Source organism: Saccopteryx leptura, chromosome 13, assembly GCF_036850995.1.
Source record: "Saccopteryx leptura isolate mSacLep1 chromosome 13, mSacLep1_pri_phased_curated, whole genome shotgun sequence".
NCBI lineage: Eukaryota > Metazoa > Chordata > Mammalia > Chiroptera > Emballonuridae > Saccopteryx > Saccopteryx leptura.
In genome coordinates, this window is record NC_089515.1 from 39,228,560 (window position 1) to 39,243,594 (window position 15,035).

General features: G+C 47.6%; 1 protein-coding gene across 3 annotated transcripts in view; it reads right to left on the reverse strand.

Moving 5' to 3' along the window:
- Nucleotides 1-14,653, reverse strand: part of FSD2 (fibronectin type III and SPRY domain containing 2) — a 30,444-nt gene extending 15,791 nt beyond the window's left edge. Inside the window, exons 1-6 of one of the 3 annotated variants that reach the window (XM_066355748.1) lie at nt 14,604-14,653; nt 13,761-14,195; nt 11,089-11,289; nt 5,539-6,237; nt 5,305-5,400; nt 3,186-3,420 (exon numbers count right to left, since the gene is read on the reverse strand). In XM_066355748.1, coding sequence (XP_066211845.1) covers nt 3,186-3,420; nt 5,305-5,400; nt 5,539-6,159 — 952 coding nt within the window. In that variant the 5' untranslated portion in view covers nt 6,160-6,237; nt 11,089-11,289; nt 13,761-14,195; nt 14,604-14,653. Of the gene's footprint in view, nt 1-1,351; nt 1,375-3,185; nt 3,421-5,304; nt 5,401-5,538; nt 6,238-9,849; nt 9,996-11,088; nt 11,290-13,760; nt 14,196-14,603 lie in introns of those variants that run through there. The other 2 variants (XM_066355750.1, XM_066355747.1) reach the window with 2 other exon arrangements.
- Nucleotides 14,654-15,035: the final 382 nt, after the last annotated feature.

Genomic DNA, 15,035 nt, shown 5'->3' on the forward strand with positions numbered 1-15,035 from the left:
TTTTGTTGTTTTTTTTTTGCATTTTTCTGAAGCTGGAAACAGGGAGAGACAGTCAGACAGACTCCCGCATGCGCCCGACCGGGATCCACCCGGCACGCCCACCATGGGGCTATACTCTGCCCACCAGGGGGCGATGCTCTGCCCATCCTGGGCGTGGCCATGTTGTGACCAGAGCCACTCTAGCGCCTGGGGCAGAGGCCACAGAGCCATCCCCAGCGCCCGGGCCATCTTTGCTCCAATGGAGCCTTGGCTGCGGGAGGGGAAGAGAGAGACAGAGAGGAAGGCGCGGCAGAGGGGTGGAGAAGCAATGGGCATTTCTCCTATGTGCCCTGGCCGGGAATCGAACCCGGGTCCTCTGCACGCTAGGCCGACGCTCTACCGCTGAGCCAACCGGCCAGGGCGCCAGCACCCATGTTTTTAACTCTTCCATTATTAAGCTTCAGTGTTCATGTTGCTTTACAGATACTTTTAGTTAACTCCCACAAAACAATCTCTGTTTGTAGACAAAGAAGGCCTAACCAGGCAGTGGTGCAGTGGATAGAGCGTCAGCCTGGGACACTGAGAACCCAGGTTCGAAACCCCAAGGTCGCCGGCTTTAGTGCGGGCTCATCTGGCTTGAACATGAGCTCAGCAGCTTGAGTACAGGGTTGCTGGCTTGAGCATGGGATCACAGACATGACCCCAAGGTTGCTGGTTTGAGCCCAAGGTTGCTGGCTTAAGCAAGAGGTCACTGGCTCAGCTGGAGTCCCCCCAGTCAAGGCAATAAGAAAGCAATCAATGAACAACTAAGGTGCTGTAACTATGAGTTGATGCTTCTCATCTCTCCCCTTCCTGTCTGTCTGTCCCTTTCTGTCTCTCTCTCTCTCTCTCTCTCTCTCTCTCTCTCTCCTGTCTCCTGCTATAACAAGCAAACAAACAAAAACAAGCAAAAAAAGAAAGGTGGGTCCTAGACTTGTTGGACATCAAAAGTCATGGGGGTAGCAGGACTTGACCTCCTGTCTGACCATGACGTGTGTGCTTCTGCAGTGCATAGTCTGGGTCCTGGCACCGGTGGGAACACTGGGGACTCTCTCTGGATCTCAGCCCTTCTTTGTGAAGTGAGGGGCTTGTGCAGGAGATTGGACTACGGATCCCTGGCTGGGCCTCACCACATGCCCCCTTCCAGCCCTGGGATTCTGAGATTCAGTCCAGAGGATCCTTGTGACCCCCCACTGTTGTTCTGAAGCCACTGCTAATCTTAGGGGCACACAAAAGCTGAAACTCAGAGTACACAACCAAGTGGAACTGAGCCTCCTTGGACTTCTAGAGGTGAGGGAACAGAAGAAAATACACATGAGAACAGAAGTGTTACCTGTCAGCCATTGTCACAGCATCCTGAAAGGAGGAGAAAAGGAGACAGCATTCAATTGATTTTGGAAATAATTTTTTGAACTACATTAACAATATAAACATATTCAAACACTTGGAAATTAGTAAAAAGAAACAAGTCAACCATATCGCACACTCTAACCAAACCACTGTAATGTAGCCTGTGCAGTTTCTTCCATAGACTTTCTCTCATTAGCACTACAAAAGCAGTTTCCACCTTACAGATGGTGTTTGGACCATCAATTTTAAAGACTGCAGAACAGGTCATTGAATGGGAACTGAACTCCATCGATCACCCAACTGTTATTCTATCACTGGACAGTTTGAGCGTCTCCAATTTCTCACCATTATGTTTATCACTCTCTCTACCTTGTGGATTATGTCTCCAGACACAGCAGGATGGTGGGACGAGGGGCCACTAGTTCTAACACAGAGGCCTCTAGAAGGGTCTGCCAACTTGCTACCAGCTTCAGTCACTGGTCCCTTGCCCCAAGCATGGCTGGAAGGAGGCACTGTGGGCTTTGAGGGACCATGATGAGCCTGGTCAGTGTGGAGGCCACATGTGACAATCAGGAAGGAGCTCCAGAGGCTGAAGGACCCTCCCTCACATTCTGTACACCACACTGCCCCATATTCCAGTGGGGCCTTGTAAAAAAAGGAGACTTGGCTCAGATTTAATTAGATTTCAAGGAAGTTCAGAAATAGATTTTTTTTTTTAAGTGAGAGGATGGAAGATAGTAAGACAAACTCCTGCGTGCACCCCTACCGGGATCCATCTGGCAACCCTGTCTAGGACCGATGCTTGAATCAACTAAGCCATCCTCAGCACCTGGGGCAGATGCTTGAACCAACTGAGCTACTGGCTGCAAGAGGAGGAGAGAGAGAGAAAGGGGGGGGGGGAGGGAGGGAAAGAGAAGCAGATGGTCACTTCTCATGTGTGTCCTGACCAGGGATCAAGCCCGGGACGTCCACAAGTTAGCCCGAGGTTCTATCCACTGCGCAAACCAGCCAGGGCCTAGAAATTGATTTTTTTTTTTTGTATTTTTTCTGAAGTGAGAAGTGGGGAGGCAGAGAGACAGACTCCTACATGCACCAGACCAGTATCCACCCAGCAAGCCCACTAGGGGGCAATACTCTGCCTATCTGGGGCATTGCTCTGTTGCAACCAGAGCCATTCTAGCACCTGAGGCAGAGGCCATGGAGCCATCCTTAGTGCCTGGGCCAACTTTGCTCCAATGGAGCCTTGGCTGCAGGAGGGGAAGAGAGAGATAAAGAGAAAGGAGAGGGGGAAGGGTGGAGAAGCAGATGGGTGCTTCTCCTGTGTGCCCTGGACAGGAATTGAACCTGGGACTTCTACATGCTGGGCTGGTGCTCTGCCACTGAGCCAACTGGCCAGGGCCAGAAATGGATTTTTTTGCATGTCTCAGTTTACGAGGTAAGATTTGTAACCAGGAAACTGGATGTGACTTTTTAACCCAGACAGCCTTCTCCCAGAGTTCCAAGAGGCCATCCTAGATGGCAAGAAAACTCAGAGCCCTTTTCGTTCAGCTCCAGGAAGAGGAAATAGGAGACACATTTCTGGCAACCAGGAGAGAGAAACAGACTCTGGTGTTACCTGAGCGATGGTGGAGGGAAAGGGCCAGCTATGTGTGAGCCTGCCTGGCCACTAGTGGGCCGTAACCCCACTGTCATGAACATCCGTGGAATCAAATGGGTGCGACTATACAAGTCAATTCCAACACCTCCAGGCAGAGAGGGGACAATCTAACCTACTCCGGCCCTAACTGTCACTTCCATTCATTATTTCACTTCCTGACTGACCTTTAGGAAGTCAACCTTTTCTTCATGACAGATCTCTTCTACTGTTTCCATTAGTTCTTTACAGGCATCCAGGTTCTCGCCACAGCTGACGAGTTGTCCATACAAGGCTTCCAGCTTCTCTTTCTTTTTCTCCCCTAAGGCTTGTATTTTTTCTTCATATTTTTGAGCGAGTGTTTCCAAGATGTCATTGTAATGGGACTCAAAGTTTTGTTCTTGTCTTCCAAAATTCTCCTGCAAGAAAGTGGACCTTGGCCATCATTTCAGTGCATGTGGTGTGTCAACTACAGAGTCATTTGGGGCATGGAAATGTACTTACCAGAAATGTTTCAGTTCCTCCCATCGTCTTCTCATCTTTTTCCAGGATGCTGGGGTGTACGCAGGGGAGCTGGGACCCAGAGTCTCCAGCTAGAACCCAGGGATAACCCTAACAAAAAGCACTGCTCTCTCCCTGGCACCATTTTGCCATCCTTCTTTTCACTCTCAGATCACCTCCGTTTGGCACCTCTCATCACCATGACAAACAGCCAAAGTGATCATCAGTGATAAGTCAGTCTGCCACTGGAAACTTGGACCTTAACATGGAGATGTTTGCCCTGGGAGATTCCCACCTGAGCTCTCAACATCTCATGATCCTCACCTCTACTCCCTGGTGCTTGGGTTACACAAATACTAGGACCACACAGATCTTCCTGGCAACTAAGAGAAAGATGAAGAACAAAGAGAATAAGGTTTGTGGCCAGATAGTGCCAACAGATGAGAAAAGGCAGGAAGGCAGAGGGAGGGTTATGACAGTGCTGATCCTGGAGCACAATGGCTGAGAAATATTGACTGGAGCATATCAACTGCTGGTCCCCAGGAGAGCTCTGCAGGTCCTGACTAATGTCATCCTCATCAGATAACAGTGACATTTCCAAATAAGAGAGTATTGAGCACCTACTATGTGGAGACTTGCTCTGAATGGCAGAAGAGAGGGAAAAGTGCTAGTGCCTCCCCAGTGATGAATATAAAGGAAGGAGCTCAGAGTCCCCTCTGAGGTGAAGGTATTTTGACCTGACAGCGAGCTGGCTGTTCAGAGTATAGGGAGTTTTGTCCTCCTATTAATCTCTTACCCCTCCTACCACCATCTTGTGCTTTTAAGGGGAAGGGCTTGTCCCTTCTCTGTACCTTCCCTAGGGGATTAGCACAGTAGCTCTCCTTCCTTTTAAGATTAGGGGTGAAGAAGGTCTAGCTTCAAGGAAAGGAACCGGGAATTTAGTTAATTCCCATAAGATGCTCCTGCTGGTTCAGTTTAAGGTGACATTAACAGAAGTAGAACATCTATATGAAAGGAGGAAAGAAAGGAACTCCCCAGGTCTTCAGTCGTGGTCTATTCGTCTGCATGGCATTACAGTGGTCTACTGCATACCTACTGGGCACACCCAGGGATCTGTGATGTGTGTGGGGACAGACACAGAAACTTACTAACTTTTTTTTTTTTTGTAAGAGAGAGAGAGAGGGCAGGGGACAGGCAGACAGACAGGAAGGGAGAGAGGTGAGAAGCATCAACTTATAGTTGCGGCACTTTAGTTGTCCACTGATTGCTTCTCATATGGCCTTGACCGGGGTGGGGGGGACTTCCAGCCGAGCCACGACCGCTTGCTTAAGCCGGCAATCTTGGACTCAAGCCAGCAGCCATGTCCTTAAGCTGGTGACCTTGGGGTTTTGAACCTGGGACCTCAGCGTCTTAGGTCGATGCTCTATCCACTGCACCACCACTGGTCAGGCAGAAACTTACTAATTTTATGAGAAATAGATAACAACTGAGGAAAGGAACACTAGTCAATGACAGGAGGGGGGTCTCACAAAGCCTTGTCAAGGTTGACCCATGAAAGAGTCCTGCCCTGTAGTTGGACTGGGGATAGAAAGATGCAGAAGACACAATGTCCCCGCCGAGAGCTTATACTTCTGTGGGGGATGCCCAGGGTGCTGTGGGAAGGCAGGGGGAGGGATGGGAGGCAATAGTGATACCACACGTTCTAAGAAAATAAATTCCCTAACTTATATAGGACAGAACTGCTGCCCTAGACACTGATCGAGAAGCACAAGTGTCTGATGGACTCATCTGCGTGCTCTTACCTCCACAGTAATGAAGACCTCCTCTAAGTGACTGGCAAAGTTTTCCATGTCAATAATCTGCTTTTCCAATTTGTACATGTTTTTGTGAATTTCATCCTAGCAAAGAGATCGCAAGACATTAATGATATATCCTTTGTCTCTTTTTGCAGAAGCATTTGAGATTTATTTCCTGCCTAATTACTTGAGATGCAGATGCAGTATGAAGAGAAAGAAGAACTAAGGATGCCTACTTACCCTGGCACTTTCCAGAGCTTTATTGAGTGGGGTCACCTCATGCTCTTTGTGTTCATCCAAAACATTCTGCACTGCTCTTATTGGAGTTTTGCAAGTGACACAGAAGACATCAGCAGCTTCTTCCTCGTCCTCCTCTTCTGGGATAACATAGCACTCATACTCCTCACTGGCACGACCATGTGTGTACCTGTAGGCCTCCCGCAGGTCCTGGCACTGGCCTGCTGAGCCCCACCCTCCAAAGTCCAGGTCTTCAGCCTCAGCTACCTCTCCACGAAGTTGCCAGTCTCTCTGCTCCATGTAAGGGGGATATTCTGAAACCTCTATTCTGGGTGTGTTTTCATTAATGAACTCATCCCCTAATTCGTCATCATCTTCCAGTCCATATAAATGGACAAGTTCATCCACTTCTTCTTCCAGGTCTCTTGGAGGCTTACCTTTTGCTGCCCCTCTTGGCTCACTGGTCATTTCAGTTTGGACACCTTCTCTTCTCATCCGACTGCTTTCTTTCGGGAAGATCTGCAGTCTGTCTGCAGAGTCATACAGGTCCAGGGGATAAAAGTGGAAGTCTTTGGGGGCAGTAGTCCTGTCCAGCACTGGCCCCTCCCCAGTTTCCTCCTCCATTGTCACTCTGGAAGCCTTGGCAGCATGTTTGCACTAGAAGGATCCTTCCTGGACAGTTAATAGTGAATATTCTGGGACCTAGAACAGAGAAAGAGGAAAAAAACTCTGTTTCTTATAAGGTCATTGCAAGAGATGGTCGTTAGATTGGGCTCAACTCATACACAATTTTTTTAAAACGAGAAGAGGGGAGAAAGAGAGATAGATTTCCACATGCGCCACAACCAGGATCCACCTGGTAAACCCTGTCTTGGGCCAATGCTTGAATCAACCAAGCTATTCTCAGTGCCTGGGGCCAATGCTCAGACCAATTAAGCCACTGGCTGTGGGAGGGGAAGAGAGAGAGAAGAGGAAGAGGGAGGAGGAGACAAACAGATGGTTGCTTCTTATCTGTGCTCTGACCAGGGATCAAACCCAAGATGTCGGCCCTGGCCGGTTGGCTCAGCGGTAGAGCGTCGGCCTGGCGTGCGGGGGACCCGGGTTCGATTCCCGGCCAGGGCACACAGGAGAAGCACCCATCTGCTTCTCCACCCCTCCCCCCTCCTTCCTCTCTGTCTCTCTCTTCCCCTCCCGCAGCCAAGGCTCCATCGGAGCAAAGATGGCCCGGGCGCTGGGGATGGCTCCTTGGCCTCTGCCCCAGGCGCTAGAGTGGCTCTGGTCGCGGCAGAGCGACACCCCAGAGGGGCAGAGCACCCCCCCCAGAGGGGCAGAGCGTCGCCCCTGGTGGGCGTGCCGGGTGGATCCCGGTCGGGCGCATGCGGGAGTCTGTCTGACTGTCTCTCCCCGTTTCCAGCTTCAGAAAAATACAAAAAAAAACAAAAAAAATAAAAAAAAAAACAAAAAAAAAAACCCCAAGATGTCAGCACGCTGGGCAGATGTTCTATCTGCTGAGCCTACTGGCCAGGGCTCATTCACAATTTTTAAAAATAATCTGAGCAGCTCAGATGTGGTTTCACTATGAACCTCATGTAAAGAAAGGTTTGCTTTCTACCGGAGAATTTTTATTTTATTTTACTTTTTAAAATATATTGATTGAATTTTAGAGAGTGAGGAAAGGAGAGAGAGTGACAGACAGAAACATCAACCTGTTTCTGTATGTGCCCTGACAGGGAATCGAACTGACAGCCTTTGCTTATCGGGACAGTGAACTGACTGAGTTATACAGCCAAGGCTTAGAGAATTTTTAGATCACATAAATGTTCTAAGTCACAAGCAAAAAAATTTTAAGATCACTGATTCTTCCACATAAAAAGAATGACCTTTTTTTGTTTAGAGAAGCAGACTTTTTCTTTTCCATTTAACTGCATAAGTCACAAACAGGTACAGTATATATCCAGATAATGACCTAAATTTTCATCTACCACAATTGTTGTACCATGGTAATTAACCTGCACAAATACTTTATCAACAACATAATCCTACATAAAACTAGCAATTATGTGAGAGGCTTATCTTATTCCCTAATATGTTTTTAAAATAACTTTACTGAAATGTAACTTACATTCCATACAAGTCACCTGTTTTAAGTACACAATTCAATAATTTTTACTAAATACCCCAAGTTACACAACCATTATCATAATCAAGTTTCTAAGGCCCCTTTTTAAAAAGTTGTGGTAAAGCCTGCCAGGTAGTGGTACAGTGGGTAGAGCATCGGCCTGGGACGCTGAGGACCCAGGTTTGAAACCCTGAGGTCACCGGTTTGAGCACAGGCTCACTAGCTTGAGTACGGGTTTGCCAGCTTGAGCATGGGATCATAGAGATGACCCCATGGTTGCTGGCTTGAGCTCAAAGGTCACTTGCATGAAGCCCAAGGTTTCTGGCTTGAGCAAGGGGTCACTGGCTCTGCTGGAGGTCCCCCCAGGTCAAGGCACATATGATAAAGCAATCAATGAACAACTAAGATGCTGCAACTATGAGTTGATGCTTCTCATCTCTCTCCCTATCTGTTCCTGTCTGCCCCCGCTTCTCTTTCCTACTTTCTCTTACTTAAAAAAAAAAAAGTTGTGGTAAACCTAATTCTTAAAAATAATAAACTAGTATTATTAAACTATTCCCAACTAAAAATGCTGTAACTATGAGTTGATGCTTCTCTCTTCCTTCCTGTTTGCCTCTCTCTTTCTAAAAAAAAAGAAATAAAATAAAAAGACTTGCAAGTTTTATATGGAAAATGTGTCCCTGTGCTTTAATTAGAAAAGTTCTTTTCTGGCTGGTTGGCTCAGTGGAGGGAGTGTTGGCTTGGTGTGAAGACATCCCAGGTTTGATCCCTGGTCAGGGCACACGTGAGAAGTGACCATCTACTTTTCTTCCCCTCCCTTTTCCCTTTCTCTCCCTCTTCCCCTCCCACAGCCAGTGGCTCAATTGGTTCAATTGTCAGCTCTGGGTGCTGAGGATAACTCAGTTGGTCTGAGCATTGGCCTCAGGCACTGAGGATAGCTTGGTTGAGTTGAGTATTGGCCCCAGACATGGTTGCCAGGTGGAGGTTGCCAGTCAAGGCACATGTTGGAGTCTGTCTCTCTATCTCCCTTCCACTAACTTAAAAAGAGAAGCAAGGACAGACAGGAAAAGACAGGGAGAGAGATGAGAAGCATCAACTCATAGTTGCAGCACTTTAGTTGTTCATTGATTGCTCTCTCATATGTGCCTTGACCTGGGGGGGACCTCAGGCATTGGCCTCAGGAGCTGAGGATAGCTTGGTTGAGTCGAGTATTGGCCCCAGACATGGTTGCCAGGTGGAGGTTCCCAGTCAAGGCACATGTGGGAGTCTGTCTCTCTATTTCCCCTCCACTAACTTAAAAAAAAATTAAAATGGAAAAAAAAGAGGAAAGTTCTCCCAAATGTTTTTTAACCTTTTTTGCATTAGGGATGCCCCTAAGAATCCACTGAAAGCTGTGAATTCTCTCCTGAAAAGTGAGCCCATAAGGGCACAGTTTTGCACATCATTTTAGAAGCTCAGCCATGTACACCTGAGCAATTCCCCAGCCACAAAGAAATCTGCTTGAAAATGTTAGCTGTACTGTTACACAGAATGGTCCAAATCAGCTTTACAGGTACTGTCCAAGTCTGACAACTTTCTACAGGAGTAGGGGGCATGCATAACAAGTGGAAAATGATGACAATTCTGGTTTTTAGTATTTGAACCAAAGCATGGAATTATGCTTTGTCAGCAATTGCATTTAGGGTTCCAAACTGTTCTAGCAAATGCGTCCCTGCACTAAAAATACCTTAAGATAAATGTCAAGAATCACCAGTACCGGCCTGACCTGTGGTGGCGCAGTGGACAAAGTGTAGACCTGGAAATGCTGAGGTCGCCGGTTCGAAACCCTGGGCTTGCCTGGTCAAGGCACATATGGGAGTTGATGCTTCCAGCTCCTCCCCACCTTCTCTCTCTGTCTCTCTCTCCTCTCTCTCGCCCTCTGTCTCCCTCTCTCCCTTTCTCTCTCCTCTCTAAAATGAAAAAGAATCACCAGTATCAGAGGCTTTCACAGCCTATACCAATACCACATTCAGTGAAGGGAATCCCTGCTACAAGAAGGAACAGAAAACATTCACACTGTTTACTGTCACTTACAATATCTGCAGTTTATGATGCTATCTCTTTCCACATAAAGATACTGTTTTAACACTGCGGCATTGAGTTAATGGATTTCAATAATACAATTAGCGTTACAATATTACTATCCAAAAACTTGCCTGCTAATTTAAGGGTCCATGAACTCTTCAGTTAACGGTGAGGCCGTGGTAAGTGCTAGAAAACTGCACCCTGGTTCGGCAGGCTTTCCTGCCCGGTGACCTCTGCGTGCTTGCGGGCTTCCCCTGCCTGTGTTACACAGAGTTCTGCAACAGGGCAGCACAGGCGATGGAAACCCGAGCTGGGCCCGGGCTGCAAATAGCAACAGGCCTGCTATGAGTGAAAGCCCAAATATAGACTTGCCCAGGCTGTCCTGACACTTCTGCTCAAGTGTCACCAGGAGAGGTCACATACTGTCCCCTGAGTTACATCTTACTATGGAGATTTGATACCTGTTCCACTGAGGGACTAAGACGGCTGTTCATATATAGAGGCCTGGAGGAGGAGGGAAGCCATGCGGAGAAAGAGCACTTCTGAGGGCCCTCATGTTGTGCACCTTCCATCTCAGCTGAGGGTCTTTTAGCCAGTGTTTTGAACAAGCACAACTCTAAAGGCAATCCAAAGGATAGCTCAGTTCATTGAAGCATTGTCCCAACATGCAGAGGTTGCGACTCAATCCCTGGTCAGGGCTCAAACAGGAATCAACCAATGACGGCATGAATGAGTCAAACAACAAAATCTATCTGTCTCTCTTAAAAAAAAAGAAATTTAATTTTTCTTCCCACTATTCCTTTAATGTCTACTCACAGTGGGACTTATTCCCTACTCTAGATAAAAATCAAGCAGACACATGATTTTCTGCTTCCTCTTAGGTCACACTCAGTCCTAGGGATACTTGAAGACCTAGTGTCAGTTTAGTAATTAAATGTACAATTCAATATATTAATCAAAAGGTCACACTGAGTTTAGCTAGCATCAAAATCTTCTCCCCTCCACAGCTTGGGCCTTTTTTAGCTGGAAATTAGCCCCAGGAAAGAGGAAGGAGGTGGCCTCTTCTCGCCACACCTCCTCCCTGCGCGGCTGGTGTGGAGGCCAGGGCAGAGGTGCTAAGATGGTAAGACGGCTCCTGTCTGAGCTGGTATCACAGTTGGTGCAGCTGCAGGCTCTCAGGGGCTGGCAGATGCTTGAGCCCTCAATCTCTGCTTCTCCCTAGGAGCCTCTGTACTTCTCTGGAGTTTCCCATTATGCAGACCCTTTCCCTCAAGTTCCCACAACCAGGCTGAGAAACCCTTTGTTCCAGGGCTCCCTTGCACACCTCCCTTAAGCCCTCATGGACTGCACCTCAAATGAGGTCTCCTCACCCATGCAGCTGGCTTTCTCGGGCAGAATCTACATGACTCCTTGCTGGCTCTGGCTTCCTGCTGCTCCACATCTGGATCTTGGGAAGCAGGCCCCATCCTTGGTCCAGGAAACCTTTGGGATGCAGACGTCCCAGTGCAGCCTTTCCTTAGCTCTGCTCCTGAAACAGCCAGTCCTCCAGCCACAGGCTACCATTGACCCACCTGCAGGAAAAACAGCAAGCTCTCAGAAAAATCTCTTTGAAGGGTCCTCAATGAGCTTACAGGTAGAGAGTGGCACTTCCAGCCCTTCCCCCCGCCCAACAACAGCTCTCTCCAGAGAATACCTCCACCAGTCTCTTGATTCTGATCCCTTTTTATTTTCTTCAATTAGCTGAGAGCAAGAATCAGGTTCTGGACCATTTCCTTTAAAAGTATGCATGTAGTGATTCGATCTCAGAATTTTACATCTATTGTTTTTTGGGGCCTCAGCCAAAATCTCATTTAAAAAATACCATTACAGGCCGTGACTGGTTGGCTCAGTGGTAGAGCGTCAGCCCAGTGTATGGAAATCCCGGGTTCAATTCCCAACCAGGACACACAGGAGAAGCACCCACCTGCTTCTCCACCCTTCCCCCTCTCCTTTCTCTCTATCACTTTCTTCCCCTCCCGCAGCCAAGGCTCCATTAGAGCAAAGTTGGCCTGCGCGCTGAGGATGGCTCCATGACCTCAGCCTCAGGTGCTAGAATGGCTCCAGTTACAACGGAGCAATGCCCCTGATGGGCAGAGCATCACCCTCTAGCGGGCTTGGCGGGGATCCCAGTTGGGCACATGCGGGAGTCTGTTTCGTTGCATCTCTGCTTCTCACTTCAGAAAAATTAAAAAAATAAAATATAAAAAATACCATTATGGCCCTGGCTGGTCGGCTCAGTAGTAGTGTTGGCCCAGCATGTGGATGTCCTGGGTTTGATTCCCAATCAGGGCACAAAGGGAAAGTGCCCATCTGCTTCTCCTCCCCTCCCCCTCTCGCTCCTCTCTCTCTCTTCTCCTCCTGCAGCCATGGCTTGATTGGAGCTGGTTGGCCCTGGGTAATGAGGATGGCCTCTGTCTCAGGCACTAAGAAGAGCTCAGTTGCTGAGCAAGGGAGCAACACCCCAGATGGGCAGAGCATTGTGCCCTAGTGGGCTTGTCAGGTGGATCCCGGTCAGGGCTCTTGGGGTAGTCTGTCTCTGCCTCCTTTCATCTCACTGAATAAAGATAATAATAATAATGGCATTACTGCAAGTCATCTATGAAATAAAAATTCAGAAGCAAAATAAAATATCAAAAGCCAAAAAAAAAGAAAATTAAACAAAAACCACGCAAAGGTGTCTGTATAAGAATGTTCGTCACAGTATTGTTTATACTGGCAGAAAACTAAAATAAATCTATGTATATCATGGGGCATTCCTAAAAAAATCACAATAGTCAATTCAATATTGGCAAGTATTAAGAACAATAATGTAGGTGCCAATTTTTTTAAATGTGGAAAACGCCCACAATATATTTCTTTTCTTTCTTTTTTTTTGTATTTTTCTGAAGCTGGAAACGGGGAGGCAGTCAGACAGACTCCCGCATGTGCCCGACTGGGATCCACCCGGCACGCCCACCAGGGGGCGATGCTCTGCCCCTCTGGGGCGTCACTCTGTTGCGACCAGAGCCACTCTAGTGCCTGGGGCAGAGGCCAAGGAGCCATCCCCAGCGCCCGGGCCATCTTTGCTCCAATGGAGCCTCGGCTGCGGGAGGGGAAGAGAGAGACAGAGAGGTAGGAGAGGGGGAGGGGTGGAGAAGCAGATGGGCGCCTCTCCTGTGTGCCCTGGCCGGGAATCAAACCCGGGACTTCTGCACACCAGGCCGACGCTCTACCACTGAGCCAACTGGCCAGGGCCTCCACAATATATTTCTAAGTAAAAAAAGAGTATGCAAAATATCATTACAAAATAATCATGTATGTGTGTGTGAGAGCTGGGTTTATTTCTTTTGAATTATTTTGCTTCTTTATAGCTTTGACAGTATCATTTTCATAATAATTATATGTACCAAAAAAAAATTATATGTACCTTTTATTAAGTTTTAAAAATCTTTTTTATTATAAAATAACCTATGGTCTTTGGCCTAGAAATAAGCGAATACTACAAAAGAATCATAAAGTGAGTATAAACCAGTCGTGTGTCCTGGTAACAACAATTATTAGAGTTGTATATTTTCCCAAATTTTTTTCTAAGAATATACAAACATCTCCCTCTCTCACACACAAAATATAAATTTTATAAGTACAAAGCCTGCTAGTTTCATTTTGAAAAAGCAAATAAATTAGAAAAATTACTAGAAGAAAAAAATAATATATATATATAAGTAAAAGGATATACTATAAGAATATTTAAACAAAGAATTAGCTAAAGTAATATATTAAAAAATAGTCTGAGGGAAAATAAACCACTTCAGCTAAAAGGTTCTTTCTCCAGGAGGACTGGATGACAGCAAGAGCAGCAATTCTGAGTTCAAGGTCCATAGTTCCACACAAGCATAAAGGGAGCGGGGAGAATCTTCAGACAGAGGTAAATTCAGACCTAGAGGTCTTGGGATCATCTTCAGGAGGAAGACATGTCCTAACCATAGCGTCAGCCTGATCCTGCTTTGTTTTTGATGTGGTTTACCTTGGGCATAACAGCAAGTGCAAATCTGATTCCAGGCTGTCCCAGCTCAAAACCTTCACGTGCTGCTTCACTGGTTCCTGAATGAAGCCCTCCCAAGCCTTGTTTCGGTGAAGGCTTCCAAACATGGCTCCCTAGGACCTCCCCACCCCTATACCTCTCTCGGTGCACGCACAGGGTGGGAGCTGACAGGTACAGACTGAGCAGAGGCCAGGGCTTCCTGTTCCATGTTGCATGAACAGGCCAGCTCCACCCCACACTCCATCTTCACACACAAACTACATTTCTCGACTTCTGAAACAGGTCTTCAGTAGTCTTTAGTTGGAATGTCTATGCATCTTGCCAGAAGTTTCTTTTCTGGGTCTCAGTTTCCTTGTTTCCAAAGTGATGAGGCCAGCACATAGGTTTATTTAAATAATGCTTTAAAGACAGAGGGCCCTGGCCGGTTGGCTCAGCGGTAGTGCGTCAGCCTAGCGTGTGGAGGACCCGGGTTCGATTCCCGGCCAGGGCACACAGGAGAAGCGCCCATCTGCTTCTCCACCCCTCTGCTGCGCTTTCCTCTCTGTCTCTCTCTTCCCCTCCCGCAGCCAAGGCTCCATTGGAGCAAAGATGGCCCGGGCGCTGGGGATGGCTCTGTGGCCTCTGCCTCAGGCGCTAGAGTGGCTCTGGTCGCAATATAGCGACGCCCAGGATGGGCAGAGCATCGCCCCCTGGTGGGCAGAGCGTCGCCCCATGGTAGGCGTGCCGGGTGGATCCCGGTCGGGCGCCTGCGGGAGTCTGTCTGACTGTCTCTCCCTGTTTCCAGCTTCAGAAAAAAAGAAAAAAAAAAAAAAAAGACAGAGGTACCTTTTTGGATGCCCTTTCTGCCCCACCCCCAAACATGCACACAGCAGACCGTTTATAAACTTCTGTTGAATTGGTAACAATAAATTTGTGGCTCGTACCCAGTGCTTTGGCGCTCAATAAATAATAACTCTTACGTTTAATTGAATGTTTTGTCTCTCCAGGAAGTCTGTACCTTCCTTGGGAGCAGGAACCATGAATTTACTGGAACCCTAACGCAAAAGACGGAATCAGCTGGCGGCCTGGTTCTTATGGGTTCACAGTAACTCATTCATGTGACAAATACCCTTTTCAGGTCGAAAAAAGGGATAAAGGTGAGGCACGATTGGGGATTTCCGGGCTCCAGACGTTTTGCAACACCGATTGACTCCGAAGGCCGGGTCCCAGGCACAACTCCGGCCTTTTCATTGGTTGTCGCGGACCCTCCTCTGACAT